General features: G+C 40.7%; 1 protein-coding gene across 1 annotated transcript in view; it reads left to right on the top strand.

The window, feature by feature from the left end:
• The window catches only part of EZR (ezrin), a 91,074-nt gene that overhangs the window by 43,284 nt on the left and 20,573 nt on the right, over window positions 1–27,217 (top strand). The window contains exons 3-8 of the mRNA XM_075862442.1: window positions 5,224–5,307; window positions 8,786–8,881; window positions 13,988–14,262; window positions 16,122–16,205; window positions 19,729–19,875; window positions 25,365–25,461. Coding sequence (XP_075718557.1) covers window positions 5,224–5,307; window positions 8,786–8,881; window positions 13,988–14,262; window positions 16,122–16,205; window positions 19,729–19,875; window positions 25,365–25,461 — 783 coding nt within the window. The remainder of the gene's footprint in view (window positions 1–5,223; window positions 5,308–8,785; window positions 8,882–13,987; window positions 14,263–16,121; window positions 16,206–19,728; window positions 19,876–25,364; window positions 25,462–27,217) is intronic.

Genomic DNA, 27,217 nt, shown 5'->3' with positions numbered 1-27,217 from the left:
GGACGGATATATCTTGGACAAGTTCGGCGGGCCGGATTAAAAAGCCTAACGGGCCGTATGTGGCCCGCGGGCCGTAGTTTGCCCATGTCTGGTCTAGGAGTAACAGCTTAGCCACCAAGCAGTAAACCATGCAAATTTTAAGTTAAATGTAGGTAATTTTTAAATATTTTGGCAATAACTATGACTAATGCTAAAGCGCAAGCTACACCATGTATGGCTGGTGAGGCCCCATTAGAATAACATTAAGCATCCCTGGTGTAAAGCACACGCTACTGGACTCTGGAGCAGTGGAAACTTGTTCTCTGGAGGTATGAATGATTCTAGATTTGGTGAATGCCAGGACAACTCGACCTACTGGAATGCATACTGTCTACTGTAGAATTTATGGATGAGGTGTAATGGTCTGCCACTATTTTTCAGGGTTTAGGCTCTTTATTTTCAGCAAACGGTAATGTTAATGCTACAGCCTATAAAGACATTTTAAACAATTGTATGCTTCCAACTTTGTGGCAACCGTTTGATGAAGGCCATTTCATTCTCCAGCATGTCTGCGCACAAACTGAGGTCAATAAAAACATGATTTTGTGTAGAGGAACTTGACTGGCCTGCACAGGGCCCTGACTTCAACCCCATCGAACACCTGTGGGGTGAACTGGAACTCTGATTGCAAGTCAGGCCATCTCGTCCAACATCCAGTGCCTGACGTCACAAATGCTCTTTTGTCTGAATGGGCACAAATTGCCACATACACACTCCAAAATCTTGTGGAAATACTTACCAGGAGATTGTAAGATGTTCTAGCCTCAAAAGGGGGCCCAATTCCATATTAATGCCCGTGGTTTTGGAATGAGATGCAACAATCTCATATTCGGTGTAATGGTCAGGTGTGCACGTAGTATTAAAGAAGCACTCGGGCAAAATCCCTGCCCCCCCCCCCCTCTGTTTGAAAACGTGATTAAGTGGCAGGTAGGGAGATTTATTCCATACCTGGACACTTTATCCTAATGTTAGCTGCTCTCTTTCGGGCCACTGTTGAGTCACGTGATCTCCACTCTAACCACGCAAATGCTACAGCATTTGCTGTAAGGACCTGTGGTCAGTCTCACAATGCAAGTCTATGAGATTCACATCAAGGCTCTCAGAGACATGCATTGAGAATGACTTCCAGGCCCTACCTCATACTCTGTAGGATTCAGGGAGTCAGAGGGTGATTACGTGACCCAACGGTGGGCCAGAACAGAATAGAAACAGTAAAATAAGTTGCCCGGTAAGTGAATAAACCTCACTACACTTCACTTGATCATGTTTTTAAATGGAAAGGAGGGGGGATTTAGTCGGAGTGCTTCTTAAACACCATAGCAACATCCAATACACAGTCACGTTGGATTAAGCTCCAGAGGCAAGGCTTAACAGTAAAGCACACATAAAGGCAGTAGGCTACAATACATAAGTATTGCAGTGTATTGCATGAGCGATGTAACGATCACATGGTAAAGTACTTTAGGGGGACTAAAGTAAAAAAATGTTAAATCTAATTTTAAAAAATATTGACAAATTGTAAATAACTAAAATTTCAACTCCCTTTTTCCCAAAAATTTATGTAAGCAATAAAAAAAATAAACATAATTTGTATTGCCATGTTCAGAAATGTCTTGACTAGTAAAATAACTTAACCCGCTGGGTGAAAATTGACAGTGCACACATTGCTGTTTTTTGGTCACCTCGCTTTCCAAAAAAAAAAGTAAACAAAATGTTGTATGTTGTATGTACCCCAAAATAATACCAATTAAAACTACAGCTCGCCACGCAAAAACAAGCCCTCACACAGCTCCATCAACGAAGATAATAAAAAATATAAATTTGGTATCGCTGTTATCATACTGATCCGCAGACCAAGTTAAAATTTCATTTTTACCGCAGGGAGAAAGCCGTAAAAAAAAACCCCCTAAGAACAATGGAGGAATTGCTATTTTTTTTCCCATTCCACCACACAAATATTTTTTTTCGGTTTCCCAAGACATTATATGGTACATTAAATGGTACCATTAAAAACTACAACTCGTCTCGCATAAAACAAGCCATTATACGGACATGTTGATGGAATATGATAATGGAAAAACAAAAATTAATAAAAACAAAAAATGGCTGTGTCTCCAAGAGGACAACCCTTAATTCTTCCTTGTGCTGTCAATGTCATTATGTACAGTCCTTTAGTATATTTACAACATCAAATATATAATACATAATTTTATACTTTAAAAGACATATTATGGCCTGCACAATTGACCTCACTAAGTAAACTACTAATAAAATATCCACTGCAGTAATATGACTATTACTGTAAGTCACTTTAGAGTACATGACCTTTTTACTTGGCTAGATTTTTATCAGGTGGCTTCATTTTGAAAGTCCATGGGGCAGATTTACTAATACTGTCTAAACTTTGACTAGACAGTCAGAAGATGCAGCAAATTTATCAAAGTGGTGCATCCTGTATGATAAATTTAGGGAACATCTGAGATGTTGATTTTTGCTTGAAAAAGAATGTGGTCATAGGGAAATCTCTTCATAATATATCATGCCATCTATTAGATGCCCTACTGGCACTAATCTGGTGGGTGCACATTAGACTCCTTTACATGGAGTCCTGGAATAAGTCAAGTGATCCTTTTCCATTCAGAGGGTGTCCTGTTTTATGAACCCATGCCTCCCTCCTGCAGCCCTCCACCACGCCCGGTGGATTCCCAGTCCCTCTCTGTCCAACTGGGCGTCCACGGTCCATTCTTCTCTTATCTAATAAGATGTAGAGGCTGAGAATGAGAGACATGGGTGCATAGCGCCAAAGCCAGTCATACTCACCCTTGTCAGGCTCTTTCTCTCTCTGTACTAAAATCTGTACTGGCATGCTCTTCACCTCTTCAGGCTCTGCTGACCAGGTGCCCCTCTGCTGTGATGTGCCGTTTCGAGGAATAAAATCTAAGGGTGTGGGGTGTGGTGGAAAAATACAAACAATGGCACCACACAATATTAGCCACATAAGTAGTAAATCTAGGATGGGAGCAGTGGAGGCATCAAACCCTAGATCAGACCCCAAAATAAATTCACACCCCAAAATAAATTTAGACTCCAGACCAGGCCCCAAAATTAATTAAGACCCCAGACCACATGCTTTGAGTGTTCCTCCAGTTAAAAAAGAAAAATGATTATAGCGCAAGTTTTCAATATAATAGTTTTCCTAAATCATTATGTGAGGGCATGTTGCAGAGGACAGATCACACTCCTAGCCTACCATCTTATTTAAAAAAAATCTACATAGGCATGTGTGCGCAGGTGACAAAGAAGTGTAGTTACAACTGCAGTAATATAGAAAAAATAATTATTCATTTTTTGCTCTGACAGAGCCTAAAACAGCTATTGGTAATGTCCCATCTGCATATAGGGGGGAGGGGGGGAGGGGTTGGTTTCGCACTTTAAACCAAGAATCTAATTATGTATTGTGGACAGCAAATTCCTTAGTTATTTTCCACTTGGAAAGCAATCTGCACAAAAGGCTGTTAGCAAGTTGGTGACCTAATAACTTTTTTAAGCAGCTTTATTATTAAGTCCAGAGTAATTCCAACAAAAATGCTAGAAGTAATGACTGCTGGGACTATAGCTTTCTAGCTAGCCTTCATAAACTAATATAGCAGACTAATACCTGCTGTCTAAAAGTTTCATTATGTTTCCTGTGTTATCTTTTATGAAATATTTGATTGTGATTTTCACTAAAGAAGAAGGGAAGTGATTATATTTAGTACAGAGGGACAATCTAATCAGCGTAAAATGCTGAGAACAGAGAAAACTGAACAACCCCATACAGTAGTACTGAAAAGCAAAACCAGGGGCCAGGACTTGGGAGGTATATTTTATTATAAGCATAACATAGTAATAGGAGAAGAGGTTAGGTAATGAGAATGTTTTTTTTTTTTGTGTGGCAACTTTTGGTTTGATTTGGCAATTGCAAAAGTTGTTGCATTCTTTAGAACAAATATTACTGTTGTTTAAGTGCTGCATGTACCAATACAATATCAATGCAATTGAACATAAGAATGTACAATATTTGGATTTTTGAAGGCACAATTTTCTGATTCCCATAAACAAGAAAAAACAAAAAGAAAGGAACCTGATGGGAATATTGTAATCTTTGTACTATGTTGTATTTTCTTAACTGCTATATTAAGAAAGTCTTTCATGTCATTCCTCTACCAGATTTATTCCCATTATGTCTAATCATTTCTCTTCTACACTTTACAGGATTCTTTTTTATGATCTGTAAAATTCTCAGGATATTTCCGCAAAAGAACCCAGTGTCTTTTCTTTGTGGTTGGACATCGCACTGGGTTGTTTTCACGTCTCAGCACACTTTCGATTACAGTCTGTTATAGTGTGATATGTTTGTGAACTATTTGATATAAAAATTGTGACCTGGTGGGTGCACTTTATGGCAATCGGTCCAGTACTCTGCAGAGCTGACTTTATTATGTTATGTTGTACAAAACACTAATAACAGCTGACCTGCGGGAAAAGAACAAGGCCTCATCATCAAAATTGCTTGTATCTTCAAGCTATTTTAGCATAAAAAGGGACACTATACTGGTCTCAGCTACAAATAAATTCCTGGTAAAGGTTTTAATGAAAATGCAATGCAATTGGCAATTTCCCTTGAGAGCTGAGTGCTCACAAAATTGGAAAGGAGTATTTGATAAAAAAAAGAGAAACTATTTTTCTATATTTTTTACAGTCACCAATTTTAGGATACTATGGGCTTCCATGGAAGTAAGATCCTTAGTGTATTTATTTTGTGTGTGTTATGTATGAATGTGTCTGATGACATTACCCAGGCATCATGTCTGAGGGCGCCATCAGACACCCCAGCAGAATAAGCTTGGGAACATATCATAATCAGCGGATTCTATAAAGATTATGTTACGAAATTGCAAAGAATAATTACAAATGTAATTTGCTAATACGTGAACCCAGGTGATTACAAATTGGTGCCGCTATGCAATTTACAAAGACAATGTGTCATACCTGGGTATATGGGTATCTTTTCAACAACATGCCGTCTTGTATTTTTATTTCATTGTCTTCAAATAACTCATGTATGAAACAGTTTTGGTTTTATATGTTTATTCGTGAAATTTTTAGATGACTTTAGTGAACAAGTATATCTTTTTTTTTCAGGTCAATGTTCGGGTGACCACTATGGATGCAGAGCTGGAATTTGCCATACAGCCCAACACTACTGGCAAACAGCTTTTTGATCAGGTAGGTCTTGCAAAATCCTGCCATTAATATTGTAAGTAGCGTACAGATATTGATGTGAATATTGCATAAAGGAAAATGTAACCTTAAACCTGAAATATTATTCTTGTTATTATATGTGGATACTGTGTATGTAAAATGTGAGCTTACCTGGTTGCTGGCTAAGAACGAGTACGCTTGTCATAAGCTGCAGTACACTAGCGCATCAGGACTAGCATACTCGTCCTGATGATTTCGCAGGCACAGCAAGTATGCTTGCATGATCAGGAGTGGGACAACGGCTATATTACACAGCCGCAGCCCCATTCTAATGACAGACATCTCAGAAACCTCTGATCTCCACCATTAACTCCTTGAATGTCACGACTTGTATGGGTAGATAGCCCAGGGTCCATTGTAGGAGCCCAGGCTGTATGACATTATTACTTGGTGTTAGGGTATACAAGCTAATGTAGTCATATATAGATATATGCCAGTACATTATACATTAGAGTTAAAAAATCTAATTTAAAAAAACCCCTATGGGATTTAAAAAAAAAAAAAAGTAATCAGTAAAAAAAATACACACAAATTTTTTACAATAAATAAACTTTATTAAATATAAGTTACAAAACATACAATAATATACACATATTTTGTATCCTCATGATCGTGATAACTAATACAATTTTTGCATCATTTATGATGATTGTTGTATGCTGTAAAAAATAAAATAATCTGCAGTGGAACTCTTTTTTTCTGCATTTTTGCCAAAATAAAAATTTTGATAAATGAAACACCGAGGTATATGTACCCAAAAATGGCACGTACATAAAGTACAACTCATTACGCAAAAAAGAAAGTCTCATACAGCTACATCGAACAAAAAACGAAAAATTTATAACCACCGAGATGCAAAGAAAAAAAATAATTGTTCTGGCCCTTTAAGGCCAAAATTGGCCCGGTTAAACTCTCCAGTTCAAAAGAAAAGGCTCTAACCTCTTTAACATATTTTGGAATGATTTATCGTTTTCACACTAGGGTAATAGAACAATTAAAGGGGTATCCTTTTTTTACACATGTAAGGCATCCTGTGAATATGCGTCAAATATGTGATACAGTAGGTGTGGTCCCACATAACACAGTATGCTAGGATCAGCTGACCATGCATGTTTATTTTAATGGAGAGACTGGAATAAGCAGCTGACCGACAGCTTTGGCAATGACTTACCTCTTGAAGGAACAAAGGATCAGCCTGTTAAAATCAAACATCCTTCTTTCCCTGACGGTAGAGAAAACTGCTCAATATGGAAAACGGCTCTTTAAAGAGGTTTTCCCATGAGAGACATTTCTGACATATCCACAGGATATGTCATAAATGTTAGATAGATGCGGGTCCCACCTCTGGGAACGCACCTATCTCTAGAACGGGGCCCCTAAATCCTGTTCTGCCGCTCTCTGCTCGCACTGCCTCCTGGCCACTTCCTGGTTATATGGTCGGGAGTTACGGAAACAGCGTAGCTCACTGAGTTACGCTCTTTCCGTAAGTCCAATAGTAGTTAATGGCAGTTACGGAAGCAGCGTAGCATGCAAGATACGCTGTTTCCGTAACTAACATTCCGTTCTATTGGACTTCCGGAAACAGCTCAGCTCGGCGAGCTACGCTGTTTCCGTAACTCCCGACCATATAACCTTTTTCATGGCCGGAATTCACCTGGTTCAGCGACAACACAGAGCGGCAGAACAGAGTTTGGGGGGCCCCGTTCTAGAGATAGGTTCGGGTCGCAGAGGTGGGGCCCCATCTATCTGACATTTAGCACATATCCTGTGGATATGTCATAAATGTCTCTCATGGGAAACCCCTTTAAGTATCGAAATGCTGGCACGCTCGGATTGGCTAAGCACACAATAGGAAGAGGGTCTAAATGTCTTCTAGATGCATCTCCGTGGGGAAGAATAGGATGGCATGGTAAAGTACAACATAAAACATCTGACATCAGACATTGGGGAATTGGCCAATAATTGTCTTATGTGTATGGCTAGCTTCAGGGATGAGGGAATGATTGATTTGGCATACCCGTTTAATGGATACTTTAATTAACTCAAAAAGGATAGATAGAATGGCAGCCAGAACTCAGGACAGTTCATGACCTGCTGTGGAGAACATGTGAATGTGAACACTCTATCATTAGAAATCCCTCTTCATTTCTTCTTTCACCACCCTCTGTTGATTTTCATGAAATAGCCACATATTGTTTAGGGTTAATGAACCTCGCAGCAGAAACAATAACTTGCAGAGCGCTCATTTGCAAAGAATCTCTGTGTACCAGAGGTAATTGTTTTATATTTTTGGCTTGACTGTCTTCAGAAACCTTACTTTACTTGATGCCAGCCTCCATTAACATAGCTGCCCTCATTTTACCAAACCCTGGAAATATATGAAATATAGATTGCATTTCTGGCTACTTATATTGGACACAGAAGGTTATTTTCCATTGCAATGGGTAACTGTAACATCTGACTGATGAATCATGTATTATGAGCACATTTTCCAACTGCTACTGTCTTATTAATGTTGAAGGGTAAAAGGGGCACCTTTATGTTCCAGATGAAGCATTATTTTAAATTGCCCCGGGCTCCTGGTTACTGTAGTCTCTTCCATTTGACAGTCAAACATCTGTTATCCTGGTGGACTGCTGTTACTCAATAGAACTCAGAATGCACAACACCATATGTTTTTTTCCTGTTCACATTGGTTTATTACTTGTGTTACTCAGGTTCAATTCATACTATTCACAAGAAGTAATCTTCACTATTTAAAAAAAATAATTTCCCTAAAAATAACAATGAAAGTGTTACAACAAAGTGATGTCAATTTTAATGAATCATTAATGCAGTGTACAGTACGATTCAGAGCGCTAGTTACAGCAAAATTACACAATTCTAGAGCAAATACCCTATTAGGGCTTTCTGAGTGGCTACAAAGAGCTTTTCTCTTCCTGGCACATGCCAGAATTCAGAGGGCACCATGGAACACTTTTTTTCCCCTGTGGTCAGGTTGCAGGGGAGTTCACTTGCTGCCAGGTTCCCTCATAGAAAACAGCTGTTCCATGTGGGTCACATCGGCACAGCACTGTAATCAGCTATTATTCAGGGGGCCCTTCACACTACCATTATAGTACGTTTAGCTCTCTACCGTCAGAGGAAGAGGTGTACTGGAGTCCAAACGAAAAGGTATTTCTTTCGTTTCCGTTTTTTTCATAGAAGCAAAACGTACTGCAGACTACACTTTTGCTTCCGTCAAAAAAACGGAAGCCTAGGGAAGGGAGGCAAACAGAAAGCATCTGAAGCCAAAGAATAATGGTAATTCTAACGATAGCGATGCTTTCCATTTGAACTCTCGTTCATCTCTTTCTCCGACGGAGGAGAGCTAAACGGAGTTTAACGGTAGTGTGAACTTAGCCTTAGTTTGTCATTAACAAGTTTTCTGTTTTCTTTTCAGGTTGTTAAAACTGTGGGCCTGCGTGAAGTTTGGTACTTTGGACTGCAGTACACAGATACTAAGGGATTCCCAACTTGGCTGAAACTCGATAAAAAGGTAGGTTTGTCATTCAGCCATAGAGTTCAGAAGTCTAAACTGAATTCCTGTGACGATTGTCAATTCTTCAGCCAAACACGCAGTAAGACATCATGCACACAACCATTTCCGTTTTGCGAACCACAAAACACGGATCCTAGTGGCTTCCGTGTGAGGTATGTTTTTTTTATGGAGTCATACACTAGAATGGTTGAGACGGACTGCAAATATTGACAAGAGTAGGACCTGCTCTATAATTTATGGAACGGACACACGGATCCGAAAAAAAACAACTAATGTTTGCATGGCCCCAAAACATGAATGGCTCAGTCGGCTATCCGACTAAGGTGCCATGCACACGACTGTTTCCTTTTTACAGACCGCAAAACATGGATCCTAGTGGCTTTCGTGTGCTATTTTTAGTTATTTTTTTGCAGACCCATACACTAGAATGGGTGACACAAGGACAAGAATACGGACAAGAATAGGACTTGTTCTATAATTTGCAGTACGGACACATGGATCCGCAAAATAACAGATGTGTGCATGGCCCCCAGGGAAATAAATGGTTCATTGTGCTATCCGCAAAAAAACAGGATAGGACATTAAAGAATGGTCGTGTGCATGAGCCCTACAGAAAACAGTTGTTTGCATCAGTCCTAAGGACACATTCAGACGTGGCGTAATTGCTGTGAAATTCTGCTGCGGACAGTCCCCATTGGAATTCTGCAGCAGCCGTTTTTTACATTCGTTTCTATACATTTTTAGGAAACTTAGTTCAGACGTTGCAGAAAATAACTGTGCGGAATTTAGGCTGCGGTGCAGAATTTTTCCTCCTCAGCATGCTCATGACGTTGCGGAGAAGAAGCGGAATTTCACTGCGGATCTCAGCATTGCAAAGGCTGAAATCTGCAGCAAGTCCGCTGTGATATCCACAACATTTGAATTACCTGTCAAATATTCAAATGTTGCTGCAAATTCGCAAAGAATCTGCAGCAATATTTTCAGCAGAAAAATTCCACCACGTCTGAACATGGCCTAACTGTTTAACCAGTTCATGTTGCGCACATTTTTCACAACCCAGACCTGTGCACCATCTTTTGCAAAATTTTTAGCGTTGTTTTGAAGTCCTCTAGAGAAGATATGGAAAAAACACCAAAAAATATGCCATACCCACAGCATTCAGCATTTCGAAAAAAAATGCCACTGAACCCAAAATCGCCATCAAAATGCCACCAACAAAAACTGTGTTTTGTAGACTTTTCAATATTTCAGTATAGACTTTAAAAGTAGCATCTGGGTGCAGCGTTTTTTAACCTAGTGATTGAGCAAATAGGGATGTACAGTAGCATTATAAGTACCAATGCACTTCTGCTAATATTTATTGATGAGGGTAGCCCTAGTTGAGGTGACACAAAGCATGGCAGATTTTTTCATAGTGGCGATCCATGTTACATTGACAGAGGCTATACATTAGTCATTTCAGGCAGCCGTTTGGTCTGTGGACTGGTCTAGAATTCTGTTGATGGGATTCAGATCTGTTATTTTTTATGAACGGTTTTTGACAACTACCAAAAAAATCAAACATGTTAGATCAATATTTCCACAGATACCTGTCTTTGGTTGGTGCCTGTCATTCTTATTCATACCCCAAAAAGCTGCCGATAGTTGGAAGAAAATTATCTAAATCAGTATTTTCGGATGTGCAAAATCCATAATGATATAATAATTATAGCTTCCTTTCCAGGTGACAGTGATTTTTAATGGGCTGCATGACAGCTGCAGTCTGATTGTCAGTGGGGTTAGTGCAGGCAGGACCTGTGCAAAGCGCATTGAAGACCGCTCATAGTCTGCATAGAATTTGGAATCAGTACGTCTGACAATGGGATCAGAGATAGGAGGAGAGATTCTTATCAGCGCAAGGGAAGTTACTGGATATAGGATTAGTTCTATTTGAGCTAGCAATAGGATTAGTTTAATAAAGGATGGCGATAAGAAAGATGTCTAACAATAGAAACTATATGACATTTTCAGCTCTATTCACTGGGACAGAGTGGGAATGGTCACAGAAAGCACAGAATGTTTTATTATTTTCCGATTTATATAGTGCAGAGATTATGTTAGTCCAACACTCTCAGGTCTAGCATTTGAGCTGTGTACATTTGTGCTGCAAAACCAGGAACAATGATATCACATGCCACACCTCTAAGGCCTTATTCACACAAACGTGTTATACGTCCGTGTGACCGTCATTAAAACAACGGTCGTCACACGGACCTATGTAATTCAATGGGGTCATTCACACGGCCGTTGTTTCAACGGACCGTGTGAAGGGTTAGTGAGAACATAGGACATGTCCTATTTTTTCATGCTTCACACATCCCTCCACAGACTCTAGCCTATGAATGATGCGTGATAACGCGACCCGCAGCGTACAGCACAGATGCACCTCGGACGTGAAAAGCAGCCGTTTTTCACGCCCAAGATGCGCAATGTTCGTGTGAATCCGGCCTTAAAGTACTAAAAATCACAACTTCCAAGAATAGACATAACAAGCACATAAAGTGGTCATCTGCATATTTCAGTAGTATTACGGTTGATGGCCCAACAATACTCTAAACAGATCACTAATCAATTATAGAATAAACAGTAACACGAATAAGGGTCCCTATTACATGTCCCGATATGGGCCATGAAGTCGAGCGGCGATCAACGAGACAGCTTGTTGATCGGCGCTCGTTTGCTGCTTTCACAAGGAGTAATGCTCGGTTATGTATGGGGACGAGCGATCGTTACTACAATCGTTCGTCCCCATACATTTTCATCATGTCAGAATACTTACACATGGAGATGTTCTGCCAACAACGATAATATTCTGTACTGCATAAATTAGACGATAAGCCGATGTGCTTAGGCTATATTCACACGATTCAGGAGGAAAAGATCAGCACTCCTTGTGGAATTTGAAAAATAAATAAATAGCCAGCGGAAAGGTGAACAGCTTAAAGTGGACAAATTACATAAAGCGTCCGTCCCTTCTGACGCGTTTCTAGCTCTCAAGAGCCATTACTCCTATGAGTAATGGCTCTTGAGAGCTAGAAACGCGTCAGAGGGGACGGACGCTTTATGTAATTTGTCCACTTTAAGCTGTTCACCTTTCCGCTGGCTATTTAAATAAACAAAGAAGATTTATTTTTTAAATTCCACAAGGAGTGCTGATCTTTTCCTCCTGAATGTTGTTCCTATAGCGTGGAGATCGCTGTCTTCTTCGTGCACCTAGGAGGGTGAGCTGACATTTCTACTTTTATATATTCACACGACAGTGAAAAAAAATGGCCATTAAAAACTGATCAACTGTCAGTTTTTCATGGCCATTTTGCATCAGTGTGTCTCTAAATTATCATCCATTTCCTGTCTGTTTTTAATGGCCGTTTGACACCCGTTTTGCATCAGTTTTTCATGGCCCTTAAAAAAACTGATGAATTTCATTGGTCAGGCTTTTTTTGTCCCAACACCCTGAAAACACCCAAAGGAAGGCCACATGTTCACCTAGACATGATTTACAGCTTCCCTGTATATGATGCCACACACCTCCCTGCATCTGATTCCACACACCTCCCTGTATCTGATGCCACACATCTCCCTGTATATGATGCCACACACCTCCCTGTACATGATGCCACACACCTCCCTGTACATGATGCCACACACCTCCTGTATATGATGCCACACACCTTCCTGTATATGCCACACACCTCCTGTATATGATGCCACACACCTGTATATGATGCCACACACCTCCCTCTATATGATGCCACACACCTCTATATGCCACACACCACCCTGTATATGATGGCACACACCTCCCTGTATATGATGGCACACACCTCCCTGTATATGTGATGCCACACACCTCCCTGTATATGATGCCACACAACTCCATGTATATGATTCCACACACCTCACTGTATATGATGCCGCACACCTCCCTGCATATGATGCCACACACCTTCCTGTATATGTGATGCCACACACCTCCCTGTATATGATGCCACACACCTTCCTGTATATGATGCCACACAACTCCCTGTATATGATGCAACACACCTCCCTGTATATGATGCCACACAACTCCCTTTATATGATGCCAAAACTCCCTTTATATGATGCCACACAACTTCCTGTATATGATGCCACACACCTCACTGTATATGATGCCACACACCTCCCTGTATATGATGCCACACACCTCCCTGTAGATGATGCCACACACCTCCTGTATATGATGCCACACACCTCCCTGTGGATGACACACAGCCCCGATGTATATGATGCCACACAGCCCGACATGAATGCTCTACATACTCACCGATGCAGCGCTGTCTTCTTCAGGTAAGGTCTCCCGTCTTCACTGGATCTGCGAAGGCGACGCGATGACACTTACCGTTGCAGCTCGTCTTCACGTGTGGTCTCTCGTCTGCACTGGATCTGCGAAGGCAGCGCGATTACATCATCGCCTTCGCAGAACCCATGAAGACGAGTGACCACACGTGAAGAGGTCGGCGATGCATCGGTGAGTGTGTGTCATCAAGCCGCCGATAGCCAGCAAGGGAACTAGTAGTTCCCTTGCCAATCCCGATGTCACAGATCCGTTTTTAAAGGTTGTTACATGTATTGACAGCCGTTAAAAACGGATCCATTGACTTCTATGGGGGCCGTTAAAACGGCCAAAAATAGGACACATCCTATTTTTTGACGGCCATTATTCACAGGCCGTTAAAAATCGGCCGTGTGAATACACCCATAGAACATCATTGTTCTGAAAACGGCCGTGCGACGGCCGTCACATGTAAAAGTGTCTTAACATATTGCTTCAGAAAGCCACCAAGGCTCTTGTGTATAAAAAACCTTGCTTAGGAGAATAGTTTTGTTTACAGTTGTTGTACGGGCAACACCACTGTTGATCTGCAAGAGCTTTTTTGTTAACAATTGCAGGCTTTTTACATATCTTTTCTGAGTTAATTCTTGTTTTTTGCATTGTGTGTGAATGCATACATTTTACTACAATAGTACTGTACCTGTTACGTGGTTTTATGGTATTCATTTTGGTCACTTACTATTGGGCAGGTATCTGCACAAGAGGTGAGAAAAGAGAACCCTCTGCAGTTCAAGTTTCGTGCCAAGTTTTTCCCTGAGGATGTGTCTGAGGAGCTAATCCAGGACATCACTCAGAAACTATTTTTCCTGCAAATCAAAGAAGGTATCCTGAGTGATGAAGTGTATTGTCCTCCTGAGACTGCAGTCCTCCTTGGTTCCTATGCTGTACAAGCCAAGTTTGGAGACTACAATCGGGAAACACACAAGTCCGGATACTTGAGCTCAGAACGTCTTCTACCACAGAGGTGAGTCCATAAGTAAAAAAAGACATGTGATATAAGTTGTATATTGTCATGTACCTTGTTAAATGTATTTAGTATAGAGGAAATTTATGCATGTGCACAGACATAGGAACATGTTAACTCCATTGATTAATGCCATTGGTTGCACTTTATGAATTCAATTAGTATTTGTTGCAATCATATTAGGGTATATTAACTACCAAAATTTCCCTACACTATATAAAGGAAGCAGGGGGATGAGTATAAGTATAAAGTGGCACATGTGCCTATGGAGGGTGTATTCACAAGTACCACTAAAGCAGCACTAACTGTAAACACAGCCTTGATACAAAAGTACACTCAATACAGTAAACTTTTATCTTTTTGTTGACATAGAAGCGTTACGTTATCTGCATGTAAGATATAAAATATCATATCTTCAAATTAAGATATATTGGTGCCAGAACGGAAATCACAGTGGAAAAACAAGGATAGGTGACCTGTTTTATCAAGTTGAAATTTTACATGTATAAAAACATTTTTGCTTCATGGTTCAATGTTGGAAAGGTTTTTATTAATACAGCCATAACATTAGAACCACCTGCCTAATATTGTGTAGGTCCCCCCCATGCCACCAAAATAGATCTGACCTGTCAGGGCATGGACTCCAGAACACCTCTGAAGGTGTCCTGTGGTATCTGGCACCAAGATGTTAGTAACAGATTCTTTGGGTCCAGTAAGTTGCGAGGTCATGTTCCTCAAACCACTTTTACAGGAAGCATTATTCTGATGAAAGAGGGCACTGCCATTAGGAAATGTATGTTGTCATGAAGCGGTATACTTAATCTGCCACAATGTTTAGGTAGGTGGTACGTGTCAAAGTAACATCTACATGAATGCCAGGATCCAAGGTTTCCCAACAAAACATTGCTCAGAGCATCACATTGCCTCCGCTTGCCTTATTCCTGGGGAATCCTCATGCCAGCTCTTCCCCAGGCAGTTGACGCACACGCACCCGGCTGTCCAAATGGTACTTAAGAAAACATGATTATCAGACCAGGCCATCTTCCATTGCTCCATTTTTTTTTAGCTCACATGCCCATTTCAGGTGCTTTTGGCGGTGGACTTGAGTCAACATGGCACTTTGACCGGTCTGCTATGCAGCCCAAAATGCAGAACGTTCAGATGCACTGTCAGTTCTGACACTTTTCTATCATAACCAGCAGTAACTTTTTTAGCAGTAGCTCTTCTAAGGGATCGTACCAGACAGGCTTTCCACATGCATCTCATTGAAGCCTTAGGGTATGTGCACACACACTAATTACGTCCGTAATTGACGGACGTATTTCGGCCGCAAGTCCCGGACCGAACACAGTACAGGGAGCCGGGCTCCTAGCATCATACTTATGTACGATGCTAGGAGTCCCTGCCTCGCTGCAGGACAACTGTCCCGTACTGAAAACATGATTACAGTACGGGACAGTTGTCCTGCAGCGAGGCAGGGACTCCTAGCATTGTACATAAGTATGATGCTAGGATCCTGGCTCCCTGCACGGTGTTCGGTCCGGGACTTGCGGCCGAAATACGTCCGTCAATTACGGACGTAATTAGTGTGTGTGCACATACCCTTACCGTTTTCAAAATACTCTAACCCAGTCGTCTAGACATCAGAATTTGGCCCTTGTCAATGTCGCTCCACTTCCAACACATCACTTCAAGAACTGACTGTTCACTTGCTGCCTAAAATATCAGACCCCTTGACAGGTGCCATTGTAACTAAATAATCAATGTCACTCACTTCACCTGTCAGAGATTTTACTGTTATGGCATAACATGTCTATGAATGAGTGATAAACCAATGTTGTGTGTTTCCCATTTCCCAGAGTCCTGGACCAACACAAGCTTTCCAGAGACCAGTGGGAAGAGAGAATTGAAGTGTGGCACTCAGAACATCGTGGAATGCTCAAGTGAGTCTTTTGTGGTTTCTTTTTAACATTGTATAACTGGGTCTGCTGCCATAACCATATTTTAACACCTTAGTGACATCCGCGTACATGTACGGCAGATGTGCGCTACCTCCAATATGGCACGGGCTCAGAAGCTAAGTCCATGCCATATACCAGCTGCTTCGTGCAGCTAATCCCTCAGATGCTGCGTCAATAGCTCCTGTGTCACCTGAACGGTTAGACAAAGGGCAGTGGCTTCCTCTGTCCCCCAATTTCCCCCCTCCGTGACAAAATCGCAAGTTGTTGATTGGTTGTCTTGACAGCCACAGGCCTATTGAAGGCCTCCAGGTCTGCCATCAGTTCTCTATCATTAAAGGGGGTTTCCCGTAATCAATATGTATCACGTATCCACAGGATAAATATCTCATCGGTGGGGGTCTAACCGCTGAGACCCCCATCGATACAGAAAAGCACCCGGTTTTGCCTGTGTGCCCCATACGAATGGAGCAGTACTGCCAATGCTTGGCCACCGTTCCGTTTACATTCTATGGAGCTGCCGGTGATTGCGCTTTACTATATCTGGCAGCACCATAGAAAATGAATGGCGGAATTGCGGTGTTATTTTTCTCAATTCCACCCAACAAAATAATTTTTAAAAGTTTCTTAGTACATTATATGGAACATCTAAATAATTCCATACAAAATACAACTAATCCCACAAACAACAAGCCCTCATATGGCTATTTCACCGGAAAATGTAAAAAGTTATGACATTTGGAATGTGATAATGAAGAAACGCTAATGAAAAAATTAAGATTAGCTGTGTCTCCAAGGGGTTAAAATACTGTACAAAATGTATCCCCGGTTACATATATCCTTCCACCTTACCATTGAAACTGTTTGGTCTAAAAAGCCATACTGCAGTATTAACAGGATATACAGTGATTAGTGCAAACCATGGCTTCAAGAGTAAATCGACCAAAAACGTAGTCTTTTAAATAACGGTAAAACCTCCTGCTGAGTTATACTCACTTGAGGTCTAAAGTGTGGGAAATATAAGGGAAAATGTCAGCCACGTTTGGTATATGCCTGCCGTATTTTCCCTCCACTGCTGCTTTAGTTCAAACACAAATTTCAAATAAATGAACACTAAAGTTTATGAAAAAATCCTCTAATGTGCATGGTTGATGGTGGCAACCTTAAAAACAAAAGATCTTAAAAACTACGTATTCTTTTTATTCATAAATCCATGGTAGTAAATTGAGTGGGCTATTAGTTTGTCAACAACATTAGTGCCCGCCAATACGACTTTTTACAGCGGTCACTAAGGGGCCTTATTCCGATGCATAAGCCTTTATTACGTTGCGCGTCGGAATAAGCCCAGAACGTTTGTCCCGTGTCAGGAGGAGTGGGTGTTTGGTGATCTAATGATAGGCAGGCTCCTGTTCTAACAGCAACAATCGGGGTTATCTCCTATAACAGCTGTTTAGCCCCTTAGATGGTCAATAGCAACCGCGTGATCTAAATGGCTTAAATGGCTCCCTCTGTCATCAATTGATGGCTCGCAAATGGGATCGATGGGTTGCCATGGCAGCCAAAAGTCCAGTAAAGGCCCCCAGACCTGCCATGGCTCTATGCCTATTAATTAGTCCATGCCACAGGCATGGCCTAATAGATTGCCTGTTAGTTTTACACGGACTGGCAATAATGCTTAGGTATACGAAGTAAACCAAAGTATTATATAAGAGATCAAAAGATCGCTTATATAATACTTAAAAAAAAATATTGACCTATGTCAAATAAAATGAATTAAAAAAACTGCACAGTAAAAGAAAAAAAAACAATTTTTTTCATAAAAAGTGGTTTTATTTTGGCAAAGTATAAAAAAATTACATAAATAAGGTATCGCCTGAACAATAAAGTTAACATGTTATTTAAACCGCAAGGTGAACACTAAAAAAACACAAAAACCGACGGAATTAGGTTTTTCCCATCCGCCTTCGCCAAATGTAATAAAAGTTCATAAAAAAGTCCCATGTACTCCAAAATGGTACCAATGAATATACTACATCACGTCCCGCAAAAAACAAGCCTTCATATGGCTACATCGACGGAAAAATAAAAAAGTTATGACTCTTGGTATGCAGCGATGCAAAAACATATTATTTTCTTGTAAAAGTGTTTTTATTGTGCAAAAATAGTAAAACATATACATATTTTGTATTGTTGTAATCGCATCGATCAATAGAATAAAGGTAAGATGTTATTTACGCTGCACGGTTAATGGCGTAAATGTAACATGCAAAAAATAATGGCGGAGTTGCAGGGTTTTTTTCTGTACCCCCCCCCCCCCCAAATAAAGTTAATAAGAGTTAGTTAAACTACATGTACCTCAAAATTGTGCCATTGAAATATACAACTCGTTCCGCAAAAAAAACAACCCTCATACGGCTGTGTTGGCGGAAAAATAAAAAAGCTATGGATCTCTGATTGAATCCAAAGATGGAATTGCTCGGTCATTAAGGGCCAAAATAGGCCGGTCATTAAAGGGGGTTTCCCGCTTTGTGTTAACCCACCGCTGTAATCTGTGGGTTAACCTGGCAGAATGCATTCAATTTCCTTGCAGTGCTTCCACAGGGGAAATGAAGCATTACATAGAACGCTTTTCAAATGAATGGGTTGTTTGTGTAAGGGTATGTGCACACGGCTTATTTCCTGCCGTTTTTTGGAAAAATCGGAAGCAGAACGCCTCCAAACATCTGCCCATTGATTTCAATGGGCAAAACTGCGTTCTTTACCGACGGGCTGTTTTTGACGGCATCTGAGTGCCACCCGATAGTCTTCACGGACCCATTCACTTTAGCGGATGAATTGTGTCTGTGAAAAATGGTCTGAGTCTCCGATCCGAGGAAAGATAGAACATGTCCTATCTTTCCTCGGACCACTGACCGGACACATGAGGAGTTAGGCCTTATTCAGATGCCGCACTGAAAATCCACAGCGATTTCCAGTACAATAGATGTGGATGGGGTTTTAAAAACCCCATCCACATGTAGCAAAACAAAAAAACATGTGAGAATGAAGGCATGCGGCAGATTTTTTAATTTCTGTTGTGGATTTGTTTCGGACTGCAATGCATAGGGTAAAATCCACACTAAAACATGTGTCAAAATCCGCAAGTAACACATGTGAATTTCATTCTCTTTCTGTCAGGGATTCCAGGATTTTTAACGGCAAGAATAGCAAAGTATGTATAAGATAATGATTCCTGAGAATATGTCTGAAAATAGATCAGCATAGCTATCAGGTCCCTATTATGATCGGAAGCCATGATGTTATTGTGAACTGAGCCTTGTTTTCTATTCTTTTTATTCCAAGATAGAATTTCTATAATATACCAGGATCATGAACTATCTGCACATATAGTTATAACCTATGACCTCTTGCTAATAATATGCTTATTTTAGATGGTGACTTGTGATTTATTAGGCTTCATGCTATTACTTACAAGATACTGATGCATACAAATGTTCTTGCTGTGCAGAGAGGATTCCATGCTGGAATATCTGAAGATCGCTCAAGATCTGGAGATGTATGGTATTAACTACTTTGAGATCAAGAATAAGAAGGGCACTGATCTCTGGCTGGGAGTTGACTCCTTGGGCTTAAATATTTATGAGCATGATGACAAGTAAGTAAATCATTTCAACTTATACAGAAACTTCAAGCTCAGCTAACCTGCATTGATGTAGATGTCAACAGCCTTACCAATGAATCTGAATATACAGTGTGTGTACTGTATGTATACATATATATACTAGTATATATATATATTATCCACACTGTAGTGAGTAATTCTAAGGCCCAGTGCACACGAATGTGCTTTTGAGGCCGCAATTCCCCCGAAAATACACAGGAGAATTGCGTTCCCATTCATTCCTATGGGCCCATTCACACGACTGTGGTTTCGACGGTCCATTTATGGCCCAGGAGCCTGGACCGCAGAAGGAACGGACATGTCTTATTACGGCCGTGTTCTGCGGTCCAGGCTCATAGGAAATAATGTTCATGGCCCGCGATTTGCGGGCGGCTCGCGGGTGTCACTCCGCTGCTGGCCGACCTGAAAATCACGGCCGTGCACATAGCTACGGTCGTGTGCATGAGGCCTTAGGCTAGGTTCACACTACCATTAAATTTCGTTTAGGTCTCTTCCATCAGAGGAAGAGGTGAACGAGAATAGAAACGGAAAGCATCGCTTCCTTTAGAATTACCATTGATTTTTCCGTGAAAAAAAATGGAAACCTAGCAAACGGAGCCAAACGGAAAGCATCTGAAACAAGAATTACCATTGAAATCAACGTTAATTCTAGCGGAAGTGATGCTTTCCGTTTGGACTCTCGTTCACCTTTTCCCCTGACGGAAGAGAGCGAAAGGTACCATAACGGTAGTGTGAACGAAGCCTTATGTGTTTACACTTCTCTCTGCAGAAATACAATCGTAACAAAGCAGTTTATAAATCCTGACACACAGGTTGGCAGCAGATTTGGTCTATTTTTTGTGCTATGAGATGCAGCACATTACATTGATCCATGAACAAAAATGGTATTAACAAATGCTTTTGCAGACAGGTCTAATAATTTGGGCTAGGAGCAAATATCTCATTGGCTGATGGTGCCTGAATGTCTGTGCCACATGCTGATGCCAAATGACTCTGTCATAGTCTCTTATATGTAGTTATATGTCATTGTAGAGTAATCATTGCGTACAACAGTAGATGTGATTGGGAATTCATACTGTAAATAGTACATATTATTTGACATCATTACACATGCAAACATATGTCTTATACATATCAGAAGAAGAATGAAGGACTACTTATGTACATGTTTTATAGACTAGAGATGGAGGGGAGGAAAGGTAGAGAAGAGGCTGCATGGTATAATGTGATATGTGGATGTCAGTAGTGTTATATGTGGAGTTGCAGTCACTGCATGTACTGGAATACTCCAGCGTCTCAGCACAAGGTGTGGTCAGCCCCCAGCCCTGTCTGGAGAAACAGAAAAGAGAACATGAAGTCATTCTTTCGCAAGCTGCCAGATTCCACCCTGTGGAGAAACAAGGAGTGCCTGTCTGGGGGTTACGTAATAGAAACTGCCAGTACTTTTTTTTCTTCATTATTTGAAATACAGGATACCTACAGTATCACTATGGAGACACAAACAGGTTTTGCAAGCTGCAAGAACCTACAAAGTTCAGCACAGAGCAGAAAACATGTAGCATCGAACACCTCAGAAACTCCAAATACTTGCACAAAGTCATTTTTTTCGCCTTTGACTCAATTCCTTACTGATACTTGTGTGCAAACCTGAATTTGTGACCTCACAGAGCCCTTATAGTTCCAAAACATGTTGATCTAGTTTTCAGATTGGTATACTTGACTAAAAGTACAGCGTTGTGGTTGAGAAGTTCATATGTCTTTCAAGGGCACTCAGTTGCACATCTTGGCAGTGTTTCCAGGAAAGTTTTATATCCATAGTGATATTCATTATGCACGTGGCCTAGTACTTTGGTGGCAATCTTCTAATTTCAACCTGTAAAGCGCGTATGATTATTCTCAGAGTAGCAAAAGGTTTGTGACATATACTTTGTGTGTAAGGTATGCCCTTTCTACCATAGTACTTTATTATGCCAGAAACAAAAAAGTAACCTCAGTTTATGATTTTTATTGGGACTGGAATGGCCACTGACTTTTCAACAAACATTGCATAAATCAATAGTACAAGCGAATATAATAGTTTTTGTAATATATCTAACCAGCAATAGGCTTATTCCCAATGGAGACACATATGACAGCTTATTTGAGCTTTGATGCAAAGGTGAACCTATACTTGTATATTAGGGGACACCCTTATATACAACTGTAATCAGAATCATTCCCTTTATGGCCTATTCAGACAAGCAAAGTTCATGTCTAAGTATATAACTGACAGCACCCGGACTGAACATTATAGTCAATAGAATAGTTCACATGTCCCGATTTTCCGCACGGACCAGAGAAAATCGCAGCATGCAGAGGTTTGGTCCGATTCTCGCGTTATACTCGCCCATTCAAGTCAATGGGTCAGTCCAAAAAATCGGACCACACACTGACTCTATCTGAGTGCGGTCTGTTTTTCACTAATACATTTTTAGGAGATGCTGAAAAAACAGTCAGTTGTATTTTCACAGGCATGAGAAACTTATCATTGATGTTACACTGACATTAAAAACTGACAAACTGAACACACAATACAGATACAACTCTGACGTAAAATCGTCAGTTTTTCCCTTAAAGAGAACCTTTCACCTCCCCATACATGTGCAGCATGTAATGGGGAGGGCTGCACAAACCCTGGGGCACCTTAAATTTTTTTTTCTACCTCCCACCGTTATTTCGTTATCGGTGCCGTTATATTTGGCACGCGATATTTAAATAACCCCCTGAACAGTCAATGGGGCGTGTACTGGCAAAGGGGCGTGTTACTATGGCTGTGACACTGTCCAATCAGATATGGACAGTGCCACAGCATGAGAGAGTGTGGGATTGCAGTCTTTTCATCCGAATTGTCTCTGCTACGTACAGTGTAAGAGCTGGGGAGAGGAGAGCGCTCTCTCATCTCTTCAGCTCTTGTGAGACATCAGTCTTGTACTTTGTCTGACGACACACCCCCTTGCCAGTTCGGTAGACAATACAAGACTGATCTCTCACAAGAGCTGAAGAGATGAGAGAGCGTGAAAGGGAGGTGAAAGGTTCTCTTTAAGAAACCCTGAAAAGTTTTGCAACGCTCCTCTGAATGCAGCCTTAAGCCTTATTCACACGAGGCGTGTTTCTCATCGACGACATCTGTGTGCTGTCCGTTTTTCACGCATCAGTTGCTAAAGAAATGCAGAGAAAAAAACAAAAGTGAAAGTGCTTGCCGAGCAGACAAACGGGCGAGACAAACGGATGACACACGGGAGCCACACTGACGCAACAGGAAGGGTCATATGCTAGAAAAACAGCCTATTTTTTTTGCGGACGCAAATTCGACACACTCGTATGAATAAGGGTATGTTCACATACTTAGCAAAAAACTTCTGAAAATATGGAGCTGTTTTCAGCCGTATTTTATTCAACCTCGCGTTTTTTGAGCTGTTTTTCTATAGAGTCAATGAAAAACGGCTCCAAAAACGGCTCAAGAAGGGATATGCACGCCGTTTTTCCCATTGAAATCAATGGGCCCGAAAATAAGCCGTGTGAACATACCCTAAGGCTTTAGAGATAGAAGATATGCAATAAAAGAGCAGGGTAGAAATCTGATTTGCTGCAACCAATCCATTGCAAAGGATGAATTGCGTGTTGAAAATCCGCTGCTTCTCCACACAAGAATGAGCATGCTGTGGATTTAAAAATCTGCAGCATCCTTTGTTTTCATTGCAGATTTTTTCCGCTAAATGTGGTTGGGGTTTTGAAAACACAATCCACTTGGATTGTACTGTAAATTAATTCAGATTTGCGATATGAAATCCACACCGCAAATCCACTTAGTCTGGACACTAACTTTTTAATCAACTTATGCTGATCTAATAGTATACTTGATATATCTCAAATTTGTAATTGACTTACTGTTAGAATTTTGTTGATTTGTCAATGCAGATTCTGTGTGAAGGTACTGCCACTAGGTGTCTCTCTTCCTGTAAACGTCTGTCCATCTCCTGTTGTCAAGCAAAAACTAGTTACAGAGCAGAATTGATGGACTGCAGAAAGTTGCGGTGTGTCTTTTCACAGTCTGCCCATAGAAGTGTATAGTGGGGGGGAGAAGGAGCAGAGGGAGATACACAGACACTGATGCCTATACAAGTCTATGGATAGGAAAGGAGGAAGCAGGAGCAGAAAAAGACACATACAAGTCTATGGAGAGGAAAGGGGAGCAGAGTGAGAAAGATACACACAGATGTGCTGCAGCTTCCTAGTAAGTGTTATTTCTCACCCCAGTGCTGGATTCTCATCTACACTGCCCATTACTGCTGTGTAATATCCTTCATGCTTCTGCAGCTTCTATATTTATATGAGATAGATAGCGATAGGAGAGCAGGATAGTCTTCTCTATGGCTGCAGTCTATAGAAGACATGATAGCTGTTGGGTTCCGCCAACTAGCTCATAGAAAACTAAGAATTACAAAGAATGCTTGCAGAGGAAAAAACTGCTAAAAAATGCTGACTACAAGTCATATATTGGGCAGAAATAGTGTTATTCCTCATGTACACACATGACAGACTATTTTGAAAAGTCACCTGAAACGTTAGGTACACTTTAGGCTGGGTTCACACTGAGTTTTTTGCAGGTGGTAAATCTGCCTCAAAATTCAGTTTGGAATTTTGAGGCAGATTTTCCTCTGCTTCCGCGAAATACGCGTTCTCTGCCGCCCATTGATGTCAATGGGAGGTCAGAGGCTGAATTGCTCGAAGATAGGGCATGTCCCTTCTTTTTCCCGCGAGCCTGTTTTTACGCTCGCAGGAAAAAACCGCCTCCCATTGAAATCAATGAGAGGAATTTTCGGCCGTTTTTTGGCGCTTTTTCCGACGCGGTTTCCGCGTAAAAAAAAAACTCAGTGTGAACTGGCCCTTAAGGTTGCAGTTAGATACAATTTTAGACAATTTTTTACACGCTGTGGAAAATTTCCACTACAGAAATTACCTAAAATCCGCTGCATAATCTACATGTGCTACATATCTATTTTGCTGTGGATTTTACTTTAGAATAGAAAATCTACAACAGATTATTTTTTTTCCACAGCATGTGAATGTGGTTTTATGCATTACCAATCTACAGAACATAATGCCATGTGTTAAGATTCTGTGTTTTGTAAACTGCTGCACATACATTTTATTAATCATTGAATAATATACAGTAAAATGTCTTTAATCTACCATTGAAAGTACATAAACCAATCTGTTATAGAACATCCAGGTAGGCAGTCCAAAGTAAAACACTTATTTCTACCTAGTCTTCTACTTTGTGTGAGATTGCACCTTTTCCTGCTGTTCTGTGCTACAAGTGCTAGGTTTTCAGATGCTGGATTAAACCATTTTTCTGAGCATGTAATGTACATGCATATTTTACTTTTTTAATGGTTTTGTTTTCCTCCTCTTTATTTTAGATTGACACCAAAGATTGGTTTCCCCTGGAGTGAAATCAGGAATATCTCCTTCAATGACAAAAAGTTCATTATTAAACCAATTGACAAGAAGGCACCTGTAAGTGTTAAAGGGACAGTGTCATGATTTTACATTTTTTTATTTATGTGTTTTTATTTAATGAAATATTATATTGACTTTATTTATTTTTTCACACACAATGTTTATTTTTATTAACAATTTCTTACTTTAGCGGGGCTGCCATGTTTTATTTAATCTGTGTATGTGTCTCTTAACGACACATACACAGATGGAATACGGCAGCTGCAGTGCATAACACACAATGAACGGCTCTCGTTCATTGTATCCTCTGCTTCTGCTATTTCACGCTACTGCGCAGTTCAGAGCGACCCAGCATAGAAGCTGGTTTGTAGGGGGAAAGCCGGCGCCATTATGAAGACCGGCCACACATCGCGGCCCCCCTCACTCCTCCCTCGTGGCCCCCCGCACGCCTGCTGTAACTGTATGTGTGTGCATGTGTATAGCAGAGTGTGTGTCTGTGTGTGTTTGTCTCAGAGCTGTGTGTGTAGCAGAACTGTGTGTAACAGAGCTGTGTGTGTAGCAAAGCTGTGTGTGTGCGCGCAGCAGAGTTGTGTGTGTGCGCAGCAGAGCTGTGTGTAGTGTGCGCAGAAGAGCTGTGTCCTATTTTTGTGCAGAGGAGTATGCACTGGCGCCGCTGATCCTTCATAAACGCTTAGCAGCTGTTTTGAAGAATCAGCGGCGAGCACCCCCCCCCCAACATGCAACTGCGCCATACACACACACTGTTCTTTTTTACGCAAAAATTTTTTTTAAAAACGGTTGCGTCAAAAACGGCTCGCTTTCCCATTGACGTAAATGGGAAGCTTAATCCAAAAAATTTTGGCGTGTTTTTTTACGCATTTTGTGTGTGCTTTTTGGGGCATAATTAGGACTCCCATTGACTATGGGAACATTTGGCATGTTTTACGTGCAAAGAAATTTACTCGACAGTCCTGTTTTTTTTAAAACGCGTATGTGTAAAAAAAAAAGTGCGTTGTATGTACTAACAGAACAATTTACCAATTATGTAAATGAAAAGCGTCATCAAGCGTTTTCTTTTATGCGGTTTTTGGCACGTAAAATGCGACAAAAAAACACATAAAATGTGCACGCGCAGTGTTTCAGCCGTTTTTTATTTTTCCATTTTTCAAGCTATAAACGTCTTGAAAAGTGGCAAAAAAATAGGAAGCAGAACACCTACAAACATATGCCCATTGATTTCAATGGGAAATACGGCGTTCTGTTCCAACGGGGCATATTTTTAGGCCTCATTTTCAAAAAGACGCCTGCAAAAAAGAAGTTCATTTCACTTGAGCTGTTTTTGGAGCCGTTTTTCATTGACTCCATAGAAAAACATATCCAAAAATGCGAGTTTGAAAATACGGAGCTGTTTTCAGCCGTTTTTTAATCAGTCGTTTTTTAGTAAGTGTGTGAACATACCCTTAGCCTTTTGGTGTGTCCTATAGCGTCTACAAGCTGCATTGTACAATCACTCCCAAAATGGGAGCCGGACAATGCTTAGCAATTTGAAGACACCTTTTCCTGGCTTGTAGCCAAAAATAGGGAGGGGGTGAGATTCCCTCCCACATTTGAAACAGCTGTGAGTCAGCTTGATTTACCTTAGTCACCTTGCTGTAATTCTGGGAAGTGCTCCCTCTGGTGGCCAACATAGGAAAACATGTCAAATTATTATTTCATTTTTAATAATACATCCCACCATGTGGAAGAAAAAAAAAATACAGCAAAAAAACGTAAAAAATAAGTTAATAACTTACTTAAAAATTTATTTTAATTT

The sequence above is a fragment of the Rhinoderma darwinii genome, chromosome 4, assembly GCF_050947455.1.
Source record: "Rhinoderma darwinii isolate aRhiDar2 chromosome 4, aRhiDar2.hap1, whole genome shotgun sequence".
In the NCBI taxonomy this organism is placed as follows: domain Eukaryota; kingdom Metazoa; phylum Chordata; class Amphibia; order Anura; family Rhinodermatidae; genus Rhinoderma; species Rhinoderma darwinii.
Note: the sequence above shows the minus strand (reverse complement) of the source record. Positions and strands in the feature narration are given on the sequence as shown.